General features: G+C 44.9%; 1 protein-coding gene across 4 annotated transcripts in view; it reads right to left on the bottom strand.

Moving 5' to 3' along the window:
* The window catches only part of ankrd50l (ankyrin repeat domain 50-like), a 40,602-nt gene that overhangs the window by 15,323 nt on the left and 5,847 nt on the right, over nucleotides 1-19,432 (bottom strand). The window contains exons 1-2 of one of the 4 annotated variants that reach the window (XM_087988506.1): nucleotides 19,124-19,248; nucleotides 904-1,452 (exon numbers count right to left, since the gene is read on the bottom strand). In XM_087988506.1, the coding sequence (XP_087844632.1) occupies nucleotides 904-1,304 (401 nt within the window). In that variant the 5' untranslated portion in view covers nucleotides 1,305-1,452; nucleotides 19,124-19,248. Of the gene's footprint in view, nucleotides 1-903; nucleotides 1,453-13,171; nucleotides 13,312-19,123; nucleotides 19,249-19,432 lie in introns of those variants that run through there. The other 3 variants (XM_087988503.1, XM_087988504.1, XM_043692572.2) reach the window with 3 other exon arrangements.

The raw sequence follows: 19,432 nt of genomic DNA on the forward strand, positions 1-19,432 counted from the left end.
CATACGTGATTGAAACACTACCGCACCCCCACCCCTCCAAAGACGCTGCCAGGCTCACTGAGTTCTCCAGCATTTCCTGTTTTTGTCTTGATCCCAGCTGCAGCTGGTTCAGAGTCAGTGACACTCCAACAGAGGGTTATTCATGAGCAAATGGAGGCATATCTGGCTGGGACCATTCAGTCCCTTTCACCTGCATTCCCATTCAGTTTAAATTAGATTACTGTTGATCTGTATCTCCCGAGGGCACAGCCTCAAAGTGAAGAGACGTCCCTTTAACTGAGATGAAGAGGAATTCCTTCAGCCAGAGATTAGTCAATCTCTGGAACTCATTGCCACTGAGGGCTGTGGAAGCCAGGTCATTGAGTATATTTAAATCAGAGGTAGGTAGTTTCTTGATTCAGAGATAGGAGTTCAACGGTTATGGGGTGAAGGCAGAAGAATGGGGTTGAGAAACACCATCAATGATTGAATGGTGGAGCAGACTCGATGGGCCGAATGGCCCAATTCCGCTCCTATATCTTATGGTCCATTTACCCTGCAGCTGCAAACTCTTGAATGGTGTCAATCAACACAAATCTCTTTCTTTGGAAGCTCACACTAATGCACAGATTCAGTGGGGGCTCAGTGGTGTCAGGAGAATTGTGCAGTTGAGCCCACAATCAGATTAAGCATGACACTGAATAACAGAGAAGGCTAGAGGGGCAGAGTGGCCTACTGTTTCTCTGAATTCATGTCAGCTGCTTTTCAGGAGAGACAGTTCCAAGTGACAAGGAATGTCAAAGGAAGTGCTTCCAGACATCACTCTGAATGGCCTAGCTTCGATTTTCATGTTAATTCTTCCATGTTCTGACTCTTAGCAATGATGATGAAATCAACAGTCACAGGGCATCTTATCAATGTTACCTTTTGAAGGTTTCATCGGGGTTTTTCTCACACTCGCTGTGTTCCAGTAATGCCTGCAATGAAACCTCCCGCAGTCTCTCCCTGTAACTGGGCAGCCAAGAGCTTCTCTCAATCTGCTCCACCAGGCTCAGGACAAATCCACTGACTGACAACGTCTGGACATCCTGAGCTTGGCAGAAGTGATAGGCCACAGTCCTGACTGATAGGTCAAACCGCTGGCCATGCTCAGAGACTGGCCACAGCACCTCACTGCACAGGGCAGTCTTACCGCTGCCTGGACCCCCAGTCACCAAGACCCCAGTGCTCCGGCTGCATGCACCATAGTCCAGGCAGCGCTGCAACTTGTGCAAAGCCCATTGCCGACAGTAGAATCTCTTCCCCTGCAGCAAGCTCTGAGTCATTGCTCAATCCTTTCCATGCTCCCAGTTCTGCACTTCATTCATGCTGGACTCCGGAACGGGTGTGGCCATGGCGAGTAATCACAGTGGGAATGCCCGGAGCTCGGCTGTCTTGGATCTGCAGCAAACACATGTCACGGCATGTGGGAACCTGGGGAGAGGAGGAGAGAGAGAGGGAAAAAACATGTGTCAGACAGATTCAAAAATTGAAATTCAACTAAGGTTTCAGTAAGGTACCGGCAAAGTGTACCATCTGTTGGAACGTGGCAAACAGAGAAATAAATTGATGCACAGCAAGCTGCACAAACAATGTGATAATGACAAAATAAAACCGATCTCTTCATACTGACTGGACAATTAAATATTCGCCACACCAACAGCAGAACTGATTCCACGGGTACATTTATATTTGCCAGAGACACACACATTGCCTCTGTTTCACAACCCATCTGAAAAGATCGACCCTCCGCCTGACTCTCTGACGGTGCAGCATTCCCTCAGCACTGACCCTCTGACAGTGCAGCACTCCCTCTGCACTGACCGTTCACCAGTACAACGCTATCAGTGGGGTAAAGGTCCCACACTTGATTCCAATCGTCTTCCAAACTGTAGGATTTCTCCTTATATGTTTGAAGAAGTAAAGAAGAGGTCTGATGGGGACAAAGCTGGGAGAACTGGGAGCATGGATGTGATCTACATGGACTTTTGTAAGGTGCTTGACAAGGTTCCCCAAGGGAGACTGATTAGCAAGATTAGATCTCATGGAATACAGGGAGAACTAGCCATTTGGATACAGAACTGGCTCAAAGGTAGAAGACAGAGGGTGGTGGTGGAGCGTTGTTTTTCAGACTGGAGGCCTGTGACCAGTGGAGTGCCACAAGGATCGGTGCTGGGTCCACTACTTTTTGTTATTTATATAAATGATTTGGATGCGAGCATAAGAGGTACAGTTAGTAAGTTTGCAGATGACACCAAAATTGGAGGTGTAGTGGATAGTGAAGAAGGTTACCTCAGATTACAACAGGATCTTGATCAGATGGGCCAATGGGCTGAGGAGTGGCAGATGGAGTTTAATTCAGGTAAATGTGAGGAGCTGCATTTTGGAAAGGCAAATCAGAGCAGACCTTGGAGTGCAAGTTCATAGTTCCTTGAAAGTGGAGTTGCAGGTAGGTAGGATAGTGAAGGTCATATCTGGTATGCTCTCCTTTACGGTATTAGTCAGAGCACTGAGTATAGGAATTGGGAGGTCAAGTTGCGGCTGTACAGAACATTGGTTAGGTCACTTTTGGAATATTGTGTGTAATTCTGGTCCCCTTCCTATCGGAAGGATGTTGTGAAACTTAAAAGATTTATAAGGATATTTCCAGGGTTGGAGGGTTTGAACTATTGGGAGAGGCTGAATAGGTTGGGGCTGTTAGCCCTGGAGCATTGGAGGCTGAGGGGTGACCTTGTAGAGGTCCAAATGATGAGGGTAAATAGCCAAGGTCTTTTCCCCAGGATAAGGGAGTACAGAACTAGAGGGCCTAGGTTTAGGGTGAGAGGAGAAAATATTCAAAAGGGACCTAAGGGGCAACGTTTTCACACAGAGGGTGGTGAGTGCATGGAATAAGCTGTCAGAGGAAGTGGTGGAGACTGGTACAGTTACAACATTTAAAAGATATCTGGATGGGTATATGAATATGAAGGGTTTGGAGGGATATGGGCCAAGTGCTGGCAAATGGGACTAGATTGGTTTGGGATACCTAGTCGGCATGGAAGGGTTGGACTAAAGGGTCTGTTTTCCTGCTGTACATCTCTATGACTCTATGTAAGTGAGGGAGCAAAGTGCATAGAGTGAGAACTGGACAAAGGTCATAGAAACATCGAAAACAGGAGGAGAAGGAGGAGACCATTCAGCTCCTTGACCCTGCTCCAGCATTGATGGCTGATCATCCAACTTAGTAGAATAGTTCTGTCTCACCGCCCATATCCTTTAACCCCTTTAGCCCCATGTGCCACATGCAACTCCTTGAAATTACACCATGTTTTGGCCTCGACTGATTTCTCTGGTAGTGAATTCCACAGGCTCACCACTCTCAGTGGTTAGCACTGCTGCCTCACAGCACCAGGGATCCGGGTTCGATTCCAGCCTCAGGCGACTGTCTTTGTGGAGTTTGCACATTCTCCCCGTGTTTAGATCAGAGTGGTGCCGGAAAAGCACAGCAGGTCAGGCAGCATCTGAGGGGCAGGATGATGAAGGGCTTTTGCCCGAAACGTCAATTTTCCTGCTCGTCGGATGCTGCCTGACCTGCTGTGCTTTTCCAGCACCACTCTGATCTAAACTCTGGTTTCCACCATCTGCAGTCCTCACGTTTGTCTACATTCTCCCCGTGTCTGCCTGGATTTCCTCCGGGTGCTCCAGATTCCTCCCACAATCCAAAGATGTGCAGGTCAGGTGAATTGGCCATGGGAAATTGCCCGTAGTGTTAGGTGCCTTAGTCAGAGGGAAATGGGTCTGGGTGGATTACTCTTCGGAGGGTCGGTGTGGACTGGTTGGGCCAAAGGGAATCTAATCTAATCTAATCTCTGGGTGAAGACATTCCTTCTCATCTCAGTCCTAAATGGTTTATCCCAAATCCTTTGACTGTGACCACTATACTCGAGTCCTCTCGCTACAAAGGCCAACATACCATTTACCTTCTTCACTGTTTGCTGTACCTTCAGTGACTGGTGTATGAGGACACCCAGGTCTCAGTGCACATTCCCCCCTCTCAGTTTACAGGCATTCAGATAATAATGTGTCTTCCTGTTTATACACCAAAAGTGGATTACCTCACATTTATCCACATTATGTACCTGCCATGCATTTACCCACTCACTCAACCTGTCCAAATGACACAGGAATATCTCTGCATCCTCCTCACAGCTCACCCTCCTATCCAGTTTGGTGTCATCTGCAAACCTGGAGATATTATATTTAGTTCTCTCATCCCCATATATATCTATTGTGAATAGCTGGGGTCCAAGCACTGACCCCTGCGGTACCCCACTAGTCACAGCCTGCCACTTAATAAAAGGCTCATTTGTTCCTGCTCTTTGCTTCCTGTCTGCCAACTAGTTTTCTATCCATCTGAAGACTCTACCCTCAATCCCAAAAGACCAAATAAACCACATCCACTGGCTCCACCTCATCAACTCTCTAGTTATTTCCTCAAAGAATTTCAGTAGATTTGTCAAGAATGATTTCCCTAAAATGCTAACTCTGTCCAATCTTGTTATTGTTTGCCAAGTGCTCTGTTATTAAATCATTTATAATGGACTCTAGCATTTGCCCCACTACCAACATTAGGTTGACTTGTTTATAAAACTCATTTTTTTCTCTTTATCAAAATGGTGGGGTTACATTTGCTACCCTCCAATCTGTAGGAACTTATTCCAGAGTCTAAAGCATCTTAAGACCATAAGACATAGGAGCGGAAGTAAGGCCATTCGGCCCATCGAGTCCACTCTGCCATTCAATCATGGCTGATGGGCATTTCAAGTCAACTTACCCGCATTCTCCCCGTAGCCCTTAATTCCTTGTGACATCAAGAATTTATCAATTTCTGCCTTGAAGACATTTAGCGTCCCAGCCTCCACTGCACTCTGTGGCAATGAATTCCACAGGCCCACCACTCTCTGGCTGAAGAAATGTCTCCGCATTTCTGTTCTGAATTTACCCCCTCTAATTCTAAGGCTGTGTCCACAGGTCCTAGTCTCCTCGCCTAACGGAAACAATTTCCTAGCGACCACCCTCTCCAAGCCATGTATTATCTTGTAAGTTTCTATTAGATCTCCCCTTAATCTTCTAAACTCCAATGAATACAATCCCAGGATCCTCAGCCGTTCCTCATATGTTAGACCTACTATACCAGGGATCATCCGTGTGAATCTCCGCTGGACACGCTCCAGTGCCAGTATGTCCTTCCTGAGGTGTGGGGACCAAAACTGGACACAGTACTCCAAATGGGGCCTAACCAGAGCTTTATAAAGTCTCAGTAGCACAACGGTGCTTTTATATTCCAACCCTCTTGAGATAATTGACAACATTGCATTCGCTTTCTTAATCACGGACTCAACCTGCATGTTTACCTTGAGAGAATCCTCAACTAGCACTCCCAGATCACTCTGTACTTTGGCTTTACGAATTTTCTCACCGTTTAGAAAGTAATCCATGCTTCTATTCTTTTTTCCAAAGTGCAAGACCTCGCATTTGCTCACATTGAATTCCATCAACCATTTCCTGGACCACTCCTCCAAACTGTCTAGATCCTTCTGCAGCCTCCCCACTTCCTCAGTACTACCTGCCTGTCCACCTAACTTTATATCATCAGCAAACTTCGCTAGAATGCCCCCAGTCCCTTCATCCAGATCATTAATATATAATGTGAACAGCTGCGGCCCCAACACTGAACCCTGCGGGACACCGCTTGTCACCGGCTGCCATTCCGAAAAAGAACCTTTTATCCCAACTCTCTGCCTTCTGTCAGACAGCTGGAAAATTATAGGCCAATTAGCCTAACCTCGGTTGTTGGTAAAATTCTAGAATCCATCATTAAGGTTGAGGTTTCTAAATTCTTGGAAGAGCAGGGTCGGATTAGAACAAGTCAACATGGATTTAGTAAGGGGAGGTCGTGCCTGACAAACCTGTTGGAGTTCTCCTGACTTCCTTTATCAGCCATGGCTGTCTAATCCCTCCCTGGATAATCTTTCTCTTCTTGGGGATGAACCTCTGTACAGTGTCCTCAATTTTACACACAAACTCCTGCCATTTTTGCTCTACTGTCTTCCCTGCTAGGCTCTGCTTCCAGTCTATTTTTGTCAGTTCCTCTCTCATGCCCTCATAATTACCTTTATTTAACTGTAACACCATTACATCCGATTTTGCCTTCTCTCTTTCAAACTGCAGACTGAACTCTACCATATTATGATCGCTGCTTCCTAAGTGTTCCCTTACTTTAAGATTTTTTATAAAGTCTGGTTCATTACATAGCATTAGATCCAGAATAGCCTGCTCCTTGTGGGCTCCATGTCAAGTTGTTCCAAAAAGCCATCCTGTAAGCATTCCATGAATTCCCTTTCTTTGGATCCACTGGCAACATTATTTACCCAGTCCACCTGCATATTGAAGTCTCCCATGATCACTGTGACCTTGCCTTTCTGACATGCCTTTTCTATTTCCTGGTACATGTTGCGCCCCTGGTCCTGACCACTGTTAGGAGGTCTGTACATAACTCCCACTATGGTTTTTTTGCCTTTGTGGTTCCTCAATTCCACCCACACAGACTCCACATCATCCGACCCTATGTCATTCAGTGCCATAGATTTAATTTTGTTCTTAACTAATAAGGCAACCCCGCTCCCTCTGCCCACCTCCCTGTCTTTTCGATAAGTTGATAATCCTTGGATGTTTAACTGCCAGTCCTGACCCCCCTGTAACCACGTCTCTGTGATGCCTACCACATCATAATCATTCACGATGATCTGTGCCATTAGTTCGTCTGCTTTGTTATGAATGCTACGAGCATTCAGGTAAAGTGCCTTAATGCTAACTTTCTTATCATTAGAGATATTGGAAGTCATAAGATGTCCTAAGTTATCCTTCCTTTTTGCTGCATTCCCAGTCTGTCTCAAGTTTAAATCTGCCTGCACATATGCTATCCTGCCGCTTATCTTTCCATTTAACTCCATACTTCCTGTCGCTTTCACTTTCCCTTCCCCCCAACTCAGAGGTTTAAAGACCTACTGACCACCCTATTTATCCTCTTCACTAGAACATTGGTACCTGATCGGTTCAGGTGGAGACCGTCCCAACGGTACAGATCCCCCCGGTTCCAAAACTGATGCCAATGCCCCATGAAGTGGAATCCCTCTTTCCCACACCAATCCCTTAGCCACGTGTTTACTTCCCTAATTTTCTTATCCCTATGCCAATTGGCACGTGGCTCGGGCAGCAATCCAGAGATTATGACCCTTGAGGACCTGTACTTCAATTTCCTTCCTAGTGCTCGATAATCCCCAAACAGGGGTGGAAGATGACCACCAGTATATCTTATATTCCTAGGGCCACTTCCTTATGTACTCTGGGATGTAGACTCTCAGGCCCTAGGAATTTACCCACCTTCAATCTCTTTCACTTTCCCCAACTTCATTTCCCTCCTAATGCTGATTTGATTCAGTTCCTCTCTCTTGTTAAACCCTGTGCTCCCCAACATTTCTCGGATGTTATTTTTGTCTTCCTTTGTGAACACAGAACCAAAGTGTGTAGCTGTAAAAAAGCAGTTATACATAACCCTGGTTGGAGCTCACTTGGAGCACTGTGAGCAGACCTGGGCACCACACCTTCAGACTTGGAGGGTGTACAACATAGGTTCACAAAAATGACACCTGGATTTCAGGGGTTACATTATAAGAGATTATACAAATTAGGCCTAGTTTCTCTAGAATTTAGAAGGATAAGGGTTGATCTGATCAAAGTTTTCAAGATATTCTGGTAGGACTGAAGGGTCTGTTTCCATTCAGTATGACTCTGCATTAACAGACAAAGACAGGGTAGATAAGCTGTTTCCACTGGTTGGGGATTCCAGAACTAGGGGCACAGTCTGAGAATTAGGGCCAGACCGTTCAGGAGAAAAGTGAGGAAGCACTTCCACACACAAAATTTGGGAGAGGTTTGGAATTCTCTTCCACAAACAGCAATGGATGCTGGATTAGTCATTAACTTTAAATCTAAGATAGATAAAATTTTGTTAAGCAAATGTATTAGGGGATATGGGCCATAAGCAGGTATGTGGGGTTAGGCCACGGATCAGCCATGATCTCACTGAAAGGTGGAACAAGCACAAGGGCTAAAGGGCCTACTCCTGTTTCTATGCATTTAATTGGTCAGATGTTTCTTTATTCCCCATTATAAATTTCCCTGCTTGCTACAGTAAAGAACCTACATTTATCTTCACTAATCTTGTGTCTTCATATACCTACAGAAACTTTGACAGTCAGTTTGTATGTCCCCCACACGCTTACTCTCACGTTCCATTTTCCCTTTCTTAAGAAATCCTTTTGTTCTCCTTTACTGAATGCTCAACTGCTCCCTCTCCTCAGGTCTGTTGTTTTTGTCTGGTCATTGTGTATGCCTCTTCTTTGGATTGAACACTATCCCTGCTTTCCATTATAACGCCATGGTTAGGTCACTTTCCCGTTTTACTTTTGCACCAAACAGGATTGAGTAATTCTTGCAGATCCCACATGTGCTCTTTGAATGTTTTCCATTGTCTTTCACCATCATCCCTTTAAATAACATTCCTCAATCTATCGTAGTCACCTTTATAATTTCCTCTGTTTTTATTCAGGACACTAGTCTCAGAATCAACTACAGTTGGTTCTGCTGTAACATGTGCTTCTTCAGCGCAAATTGGATTTGAAACAAAGAATTTAGACCTCGATTTGTAGAATGCGAACTTTCCTCATCTGTGTTGGCTGTAACACGATTCCAGCCCCATTAATTTAAATGGAGTGGCTGCTGCGTGATTTACTTATAATGCGAGATCACACAAGAACTGAACTATCATATTACATCAGAACCAACTAACTGTACATCACTCTTCATATTGATGAGAATTCTATCATATTCGGTCACTCTTCCCCAAGGGACCTCACAATTAGATTTCCAGTTATTCCTTTCTCATTAAGAACAAAGAAACATTTACAGCCCAGGAACAGGCCCTTCGGCCCTTCAAGCCTGAGCCGATCCAAATGTACTGTCCAAATGTACATAATGGTCTGTTCTCCAGTCAGCTCCTCAATGCATTATGGCCAGTTAGCTCAGTTGGCTGGACAGCAAGTTTGTGATGTAGTATGATGCCAGCAGTATGGGTTCAATTCCTGCATTGGCTGAGGTTACCATGAAGGGGTCTCCCTCCGAACCTCTCCCCCTTGCCTGAGGCACGGCGATCCTCAGGTCAAACCAACAGCAGTTGTCTCTCTCTCTCTCTTTCTCTCATGCACAACCCACAATCACCTGATGAAGGAGCAGCACTCCGAAAGCTAGTGCTTCCAAATAAATTCCAAATGGGCAGCACGGTGACACAGTGGTTAGCACTGCTGCCTCACAGCGCCAGAGACACTGGTTCAATTCCCATCTCGGGCAACTCTCCGTGTGGAGTTTGCACATTCTCCCCATGTCTGCGTGAGTTTCCTCCGGGTGCTCCGGTTTCCTCCCACAATCCAAAGATGTGCAGGCTAGGTGAATTGGCCATGCTAAATTGCCCGTAGTTTTAGGTGAAGGGGTAAAAGTAGGGGAATGGGTCTGGGTGGGTTGCTGTTCAGAAGGTCGGTGTGGACTTGTTGTGCTGAAGGACCTGTTTCCACACTGTAAGTAATCTAATCTAATCTAAAAAAAAATCTGTTGGACTATAACCTGGCATCGTGTGATTTTTAACTCTCTCACGGACAACAACTCTATAGTCTGGTAGGACTATGGTGACATTAATCTTTTACCTCAGTGTATTTGTTCAGAAAACCATCCTGTATAGAGGAATTCTTCCTCTGTGATATTATTACTGATTTGATTTGTCCAATCTATATACAGATTAAAGTCACCCATAATTACAGATTGTCCTTTATTACATGCATCGCCAAATTCTTGTTTAAATCTATTCCCAACATCACACCAACAGTTTGGCAGTCAATATACAACCCCTTTGAATATTCTATGCCTCTTGATATTTCTCAGCTCCACCTTTAAATATTCCACATTGTCAGAGCTAATATCCTTCCTCATTGTTGCATTCATTTTATCTTTAACCAGAGATGCAACTCAGCTCCTTGTGAATACCCAAGGATGTTCAGTTCCTGTCCCTGGTCACCCTGTAGCTATGTCTCCATAATCCCAACTACATTATTACCAGCTTTCATATATTTGCATGATTAATTCATCCACAAATGTCCTGTACTTCAAGGCACAAAGCCTTAAGACCTGTCTTTTTAACATTCTTTCCCTGTAGCTATCATCTTTTATGATGTCCCTGTTTCAATCAGGTCCTTGATTTCTCCGTCTATCACTTGTCTTATTCCCCTTTCCACGTTTTTTTGTTCTCAGTCATAGTCACAGAGGTCTGCAGCACAGTAAAAGGCCCTTTGGCCTATCAAGTCTGCACTAATCACAAACAACCGCCTAACCAATCACAAACCACCGCCTAACCAATCACAAACCACCGCCTAACCAATCACAAACCACCGCCTAACCAATCACAAACAACCGCCTAACCAATCACAAACCACCACCTAACCGATCACAAACCACCACCTAACCGATCACAAACCACCTAACCAATCACAAACAACCGCCTAACCAATCACAAACCACCGCCTAACCAATCACAAACCACCGCCTAACCGATCACAAACAACCGCCTAACCAATCACAAACCACCACCTAACCGATCACAAACAACCGCCTAACCAATCACAAACAACCGCCTAACCAATCACAAACAACCACCTAACGATTCTAATCCCATTTTGCAGGGACTAGCCACAGGAGACTTCTCCATAACCCCCTCGTCCTCTCGCTCCACCAGGTGGTCACCCATTGCTTTCCTGCCATGCGGTGTAATCCCTTGCCGCGTTAGTGCTCCCCAAGTCCATTTGAGCCATAATGTTACACAGTGTAAACAGGCCCTTCAACCCACTACATGTACGCTGACAAATGAACAACTACATTAATCCTATTACCCTGCACGTGCTCAATAGCCTACGATGCACTGGTGTTTTAAGTGCTTATCCAGATGCCTCTTGAATTCTGTGAGAGTATCTCCCTCCACCACCCTCTCAGGCAGCACCTTCCATATTTCTACCATCATCTGGGGAAAAACATTTTCTCAGATCTCCTCTAAATGCCTCACCTTAAACATATGTCGTCTGGTCTTAGACACGTCTGCCATGGGGAAAGATTCTCACAATCTACTATGTCTGTCTCTCTCATAATTTTGTATGCATCAATCAGATCCCCCCTCAGCTTCTTCTGCTCCAGAGAAACAAGCCCAGCCTGTCCTGTCTCTCCTCATAGCTGAGACTTTCCATCCCAGGCAGCATCCTGCTGAATCTCCCCTGCACCAAGGTGGGCACAAAGTATTTGTTGATGACTGTGCCCATACCTCTGGGCCAACACACACACACATTACCTTCTATAGAACAGTACAGCACAAGAACAGGCCCTTTGGCCCATCACTATAACCCCATCTAGGATCTAAATGTGTTTATCATCCACTCAAACAGTATCCTCATCCCATTCCCAATATATTAACCAAGTACATAAGTCACCCTAAAGGCTGACATGGTCCTGTGTTTAAGCTGTCAGTTCCACAGCTTGCAAAAACAGTGTTTTGTGAAAACACAATTGTGCACTCACTCCCAGCTCACATTGAAAGCAACATTTGTAAACATTGAAGAGGAAAATAACAGGCTGTAGAAGACTAGGCTGGTGATCGAGACATACACAAGGAAGATTCAATTCAATAGAGAAGGCAAACTGATCCATTTTCAGGAAATAAAATCATTGGTCTAATTGGAATGTTAAAGCAGCAGAGAATGCTTTATACACGCACATTAAAGTAGACAGGGCAAGTTAAAGAGTATATTGTGAAGCCTGACCCTAACTATAACCCTAATACAATGCTTAATGATCACAGGCATAGAGTATAAAAACAAGGAGGAATGATAAACCTGCAGTGGAGATTCCTGTCCAGTTCTGGACCCCTCACTTTCAACTGTCAGGATCTTGGAGAGGATGCAGAGAACGTGGTACCAGAGACCAACCTCACAATACAGGGGATAGTGTACTGGGAGCTCTCCTCTGTGTCTAATCCCATGCTGTCCCTGTCCTGGAAGCATTTGGTGGGGGACAGTGTAGAGAGAGCTTTACTTTCAGTTTAAAGAGTAAAGGCATTTTACTTTAATGTTAAAAGTGAGAGGGCTTTATGCTGTTCCTAACCCTGTGTATACCTTAAAAATGTGTTGCTGGAAAAGCGCAGCAGGTCAGGCAGCATCAAAGGAACAGGAGAATCGACGTTTCAGGCATAAGCCTTTCTTCAGGAATTCCTGAAGAAGGGCTTATGCCCGAAACGTCGATTCTCCTGTTCCTTTGATGCTGCCTGACCTGCTGCGCTTTTCCAGCAACACATTTTTAAGCTCTGATCTCCAGCATCTGCAGTCATCACTTTCTCCTGTGCTATACCTGTCCTGAAAGCACTTGATGGGAACAGTGCTGAGGAAGCTTTACTTTCAGTTTAACGGAGTCGAGTCTCGCTATACCTAACCCCATGCTGTCCCTGTGTGGGAGTATCTGATGGGGTCAGTGTTAAGGTAGCTTTACTTTCTGTTTAAAAGAGTGCAAGGAGCTTTACTCTGTAGCTAAGTATGTAACGTTTTCAACAAATTCTCTGTGCAGTCCAAACTTGTGGAAAGATCTTTTTCATATCCTGATCACAAACCCCACCTCAACACAGGTGAACACCTGGTGTAAACACCCCCCTGGTTTCCTGCTGACTATCTAACCCTCAGTACAATCACAATGAGGGCTGGGGGATCCACAGAATGCAGACGGTGTACAGGAGAATGAAGAATGACCGACACACAGGGGTCACTCTCGACTGATCATCGAATCACTTGTGTTGGCACTGCTTTTACTTTTCAGTTGGATGAAAAAGTTTGACTCCAGAATTTAAAAGAATGAACTATGTCAAACATTGCACACAGGTGTCTCCCGGATCTGCCCACACATGTAAGACACAGTGAGAGCGGCCTGACTGATTCACATCAAATTCAACCTTACCCCAGTCTTAACGTAGTCTTACCCCAATCTTACCCCAGGTTAAATCCACACTGTTTCCCGACTCTGCACAGGAGCTAACTCTTCACAAACAGTTATAACGAATAACAGGAAGACCAGATCACTGTCAAAGTTCACGCCCGCTCACTAACTCTCAAACTGAATCAATTTTCCTTTAAAAAACATTTCTCCAGTGCCGGTGGGTTACAGGAAATGACGGCGCAGGCAAAACTGGAAACACCAATCTCTCCCTGTTATTCATCCCAGAACATTCTTGTCATCTGAAGTTTGTTTAATCCGGGAAACATAGCTCCACAAAAACAGAGCTTTAACTCCATCGACTCCCCTCTCCTGAAAATCTCTTGACCCTCTCACTTGCACAACTGAAGTCACTCTCACTCTCATTCTCAGGGAGAATTTAACCCTCTCAGCCTTTTCACAGGGATGGAGAATTACTGTTCCTGAAAGTGTAAAGTATATGACAACATTGAACAGCCATTTATGACGGTTGAGTCGTGAGGGTTGGGTTGAGCTGCATGGTGTATCAGGGCCAAAACAACCATCTTCACTGGACACTGACTGTCTCCGTACCCTCGGCAGCAGCAGGACCCTGAGTTAGGCTGCACATCATTTTTAATAATTTATTCATGGGATGAGGGCATCTCTGGCTGGGTCAGTATTTATTGCCCATCCCTAATTGCGTAGAGGGCAGTTAAAGGTCAACCACATTGCTGTGGATCTGGAGTCACGTGTACACTGGACCAGCTCAGGACAGCGGTTTCCTTCCCTAAAGGTCATTAGTGACCCAGATAGATTTTTACGACAATCGACAAAGGATTCATGGTCATCATTAGATCCTTGATTCCAGATTTTTATTGGATTCAAATTCCACTGTAGCAGGATTCAAACCTGGTACCCAGAATATAACCTGGATCTTTGGGTTAACAGTCCATCGATAAATCAACCAGGTCATCGCCTCCTTCTGAGATCAGCCATCGTCTCATTGAAGGTTGGGACTGGCTTGAGGGACTGAATGGCCTCCTCCTGTTCAGATGTGCCTAACAGGGTTCTGACTGGAGAGCTCAAACTCCAGCTGGTAACGATAGTACAGATACACAGATGATGCTGGAGTAACAATAGATGTCCGTGCTCAATTCCCAACAGCCCACATCGTCAACATCTTTTTTATTTGTTTACAAGATTGTGGCATCACTGGCTGGGCCCAGCATTTATTGCCCATCCCTAGTTGCCCCTTGAGAAGGTGGGGGTGAGCTGTCTTCTTGACCCACTGCAGTCCATGTGCTGTAGTTAGACCCACGATGCCCTTAGGGAGGGAATTCCAGGATTTTGGCTCATTCAATAAGATTACAGCTGATCTGATCAGTCCACATTCACCCCACTCCATCTGTTGTCTCACAGCGCAGGGACCTGGGTTTGATTCCAGCCTCAGGTGACTGATTATGTGGAGTTTGACCCAATGACAGGGAACTATGATGTATTTCTAAGTCAGGATGGTGAGTTGCTGGAGGGTAACTTGCTGGGGATGGTGTTCCCATGTATCTGCTGTCCTCGTCCTTTTAGGTTGTGGATTTGGGAGGTGCTGCTGAATTCAATAAATCTGGTTATGTCCAGCTTTGCAGCAAAGAACATAAACTGTTGCTCAATGCTGTCAGATGTTTTTACAAATTAAGGAACCGGAGGAGGCCATTCAGACTCTCACATCCATTCTACCAATCAATGAGATTATGGCTGATTAGTGAGTTCACCCCAGCACACACTTACTCCTTATGTCTGTAATGGCCTTTGATTAATAATAACCTATCAATCTTAAATGCAAACAAACAATTGACTGATCATTAATTACTAGGAGAAAGTAAGGAATGCAGATGCTGGAGATCAGAGTCAAAAGGTGTGACGCTGGAAAAGCACAGCAGGTCAGGCAGCATCCGAGGAACAGGAGAGGCGGTGTTTTGGGAATAAGCTCTTCATCAGGAATTTCCAGTAGCACACTTTTTGTCTGATCATTAATTACTGTTTACAAAAGTGCTCCAAACTCTGACACCCTTGTTATGTTGATGTAATTCCTATCTTCTCTCCTGTAAAATCTAACTTTCAGATTCTACCTTAGTCCTAGACTCCCTGAACAACAGAAACTCTTTTTCTTGACCAACCCTAACAGTTACAGACATTCACATAAATCAAGAATAGGCCATTCAGCCCTTCAAGCCTGCTCCACATTCAATAGGATCACAGCTGATCAGATCAGTCCACATTCATCCACCTGCTGCCTCCAGGGATCTGGGTTCGATTCCGACCTTAGGTGACTGACTGTGTGGAGTTTGCATGTTCTCCCCATGTTTGCGTGGGTTTCCTCTGGGTGCTCCAGTTTCCTCTCACAGTCCAAAGATGTGCAGGTCAGGTGAATTGGAGATGCAAGATTACATGGATTAGGTTTTTGGGGGTTGGGTCTGGGTGGGATGCTTTTTAAATAGTTGGTGTGAACTTGTTTGGTCGAATGGCCTGTTTCCACATATGTATATATTAACCTTTCACCCCTTGCTTATCAAGAAACCAACTCTGCCCATAAAATACTCAAGGATTCAGCCTGCACCTCCTCAGGAACAAAGACTCATGACCTTCCAGGAAGACAACTTCATCTCGTTCCTATCCAAAATGGGTGACCCCTGATTTTAAACTGTTCTAGATTCTCCCACAAGAGGAAACATTCTCTCCACATTCACTCAGTAAGGACCCCTCAGGATCTTGTCACCTCTGACTCTTTGAAACTCCAGTCAATACAGTTCAGCCATCCCTCTGAAGACAACCCTCCCACTCCAGATACTGGTCTAGAAAACCTTAATATCTTCAAAATCACACTGCACATTCTGTATTCCAGGAAAACAATCATATTTTGGACAATGTTATTCATAATTTAACATTTTGATTTCTGGTATTACTCTGGTAAATCTACACTGCACTCTGTTCTAGACTAATATTTCCTTGCAGAGCCCAGAACTGCCTGTAGGGTTTGGACTGACTGGCCATGGAGTGTACCAGTACTCCATCAATTCATTATTGTTTTCTGAATCTCTTCACAACATCATCCAATGAAATTCTTGTAAGGTCCAAAACTTAAACTGAGAAACCAGATTTTGCAACATACTTTTCCTGTTGTCTCTGTGTCTCTTTCTAACCTCATATTTCCAACTACACTCTTCAGAATCCAGTACATCTTGGTATCATCAGCAGGTTTAAGGACATAATTTTGTATTCCATCCTGGAAGTGGAAGCTACTGTTATTGGCAGGACTGGGCATAAGACTAGACCCAGGTAACGTCCCATGGGGAGACAATGGCCTGGTGGGATTATTAGGCGATAGTAAATGAGAGACCTAGGTAATGGTCCAGGGACCCAGATTCAAATCCCACCACAGGAACCATCTGAAATTAAAAACCTAGGATCATACCGGAGAGAAGAGGCTCTTTGGCCCATCAGATTTGTATCAACAAAATTTACTTCTATCTGCACTAGTCCCACTTGGCCACTGCCTTGAATGTTATGACATTTCAAGTGCTCATCCAAGTACGTTTTGAAGATTATAAAGTTTCCTGTCTTAACCACCCTCCCAGGCAATACATTCCAGTTTCTCACTGTCCTCTAAGTGAAAACATTTTTCCTCAATTCCTCCCTAAACTTCCTGCCTCACCCTTGAAAATTATGCTCCTTGTTTACGACCTTTCAACTAAGGGGAAACAGTTGCTTCCTATCCACTCTGACCATGCCCCTCAAAATCTTACACATTTCTATCAGGTCCCCTTACAGTCTCCTCTGCTCCAAAGATAACAAGCTTATCCAGCCTCTCTTCATTGTTAAACTGCTCCATCCGAGGTAACATCCTGGTGAGTCTCCTCTGCACCCTCTCCAATATAATCATATCCTTCCAATAGAGTGGGAACCAGAACTGCACACAATACTCCAGCTGTGACCTGACCAAAGTTCTGTACAACTCCAACATCACGGCCCTACTCTTATAATCTGTGCCATGACTGATAAAGGCAAATATCCCATATACGTTCTTAATGACCATATTAATTTGTCGTGTTCATTCATCCAGTGTGCATTACCTCACAGTGATCAGGGTTAAATTTCATCTGGCACTGATCTGTCCATCTGACCCATCCATTTACATCCTCCTGTAACCCAAGACCCTCCTCCACACTGTCAGCACTGATCCTTGTATCATATTGTACTTCAGTCACACACACAGCCCTCTACCACCACCCTATGGCTCCTCTCTCTAACAAAATTCTAGATCCATCTTGCCAAGTTACCCTGGATCCAAAGTGCTTTTACATTTTTCGTCTGTTTCCAACATGGGACCTCGTCAAAGGTATTGCTGAAATCCATATAAATGGCATTATCCTCATCAACACTCCTGGTTACCTCCTCGGAAAATTCCACTAGATATAAATGATGTGAATATAGGAGGTATGCGTAATAAGTTTGCAGATGACACCAAAATTGGAGGTGTAGTGGACAGCGAAGAAGGTTACCTCAGATTACAACAGGATCTTGACCAGATGGGCCAATGGGCTGAGAAGTGGCAGATGGAGTTTAATTCAGATAAATGCGAGGTCTGCATTTTGGGAAAGCAAATCTTAGCAGGACTTATACACTTAATGGTAAGGTCCTAGGGAGTGTTGCTGAACAAAAAGACCTTGAAGTGCAGGTTCATCACTCCTTGAAAGTGGAGACGCAGGTAGATGGGATAGTGAAGGCGGCATTTGGTATGCTTTCCTTTATTAGTCAGCATACTAAGTACAGGAGTTGGGAGGTCATGTTGTGGCTGTACAGGACATTAATTAGGCCACTGTTGGAATATTGCGTGCAATTCTGGTCTCCTTCCTATCGGAAGGATGTTGTGAAACTTGGAAGGGTTCAGAAAGGATTTACAAGGATGACAAGTGCTGGTTTAACACTCTCCCATTATCCTCCTGCTCCACACACAAATTGTCCCCTTGGTCCCTCATGAGTCCGACTCTTTCCCTGGTTATCCTTTTCTTCGCATATACTTCAGAGAATATCTTGGGATTCTTCCTAACTTTACCTGCCAGTGGTTTTTCACACCCCCTGTTTATTATCCTAATTTCTTTTTTCAGATACCCTCCTGCACTTTCCACCTTCCATTGGGCTTCCAACCAGTAACTATCGTGAATGGCAGATGTCAAACTAACGTCCTTTTTTTTAGAACAGGTCTCGGCTACCTGTGACTCCAGACCCACAGCAATGCAGCTCCCTCTGAAATAGCCTAGCAAGACACTCATTCGTATAAAACTGTGAAAAAGTTTCAAAGGACTGAAACTAGCCACCTGGCATCGTCCTTGGCACCGGGAATGGTAATGCCAGAAACAGCCCTAATGAACCTGCGAAGTCCATCTGACTAACCTCTGGGAGTAGTGCCAAAATTAGGTGAGCTGTCTCACAGACTAGTCAGGCAACAGCCTGACATAATCATATTAACGAAATCATATCTTACAGACAATGTCTCAGACACCCCCAGTACTATGTCCTATCTCACCAGCAGGACAGACCCAGCAAAAGTGGCGGCACAGTTGTATACTGTCAGGAGAGGTTACTCTGGGAGTTTTCAACATTGACTTTGCACTCCATGAAATCTCATGGCTTCAGGTTAAACACGGGCAAGGAAACCTCTTGCTGGTTGCATTGTACCATGCTCCCTCAGCTGATGAAGCAGAACTCCTCCATGTTGAACAACACTTGGAGGAAACACTGAGGGTGATAGGGCACAAAATGTACTCTGGGTGGGGGATTTCAGTGTCCACCACCAAGAGTGGCTCAGTAGCAGTATTACTGATGGAGCTGGTTGGGTCCAAAAGGACATCGCTACAGGACTGGGTCTGCGGCAGGTGGTGAGGGTACCAACAAGAGACAAAAGCATACTTGACCTCATCCTTACCAATCTGTCGGCTGTAGATGCATCTGTCCATGACAATATCGGTAAGAGTGACCATTGCACAGTCCTTATGGAGATGAAGACCCACCTTCACTTTGAGAATAACCTCCATTGTGCTGTGTGGCACTATCACTGTGCTAAATGGGGCTGACTTCAAATAGATCCAGCAACTCAAGACTGGGCATCTATAAGGCACTGTGGGTCAAGAACAGCAGCAGAACTGTACTCCAGCGCAACCTGTAACCTCATGGCCCAGCATAACCCTCACTCAACCATTACCATCAAACCAGGGGATCAACCCTGGTTCAATGG

Source organism: Chiloscyllium plagiosum, unplaced genomic scaffold (assembly GCF_037043375.1).
Source record: "Chiloscyllium plagiosum isolate Xiang-an unplaced genomic scaffold, Cpla_swu_hap1 HiC_scaffold_6, whole genome shotgun sequence".
NCBI lineage: Eukaryota > Metazoa > Chordata > Chondrichthyes > Orectolobiformes > Hemiscylliidae > Chiloscyllium > Chiloscyllium plagiosum.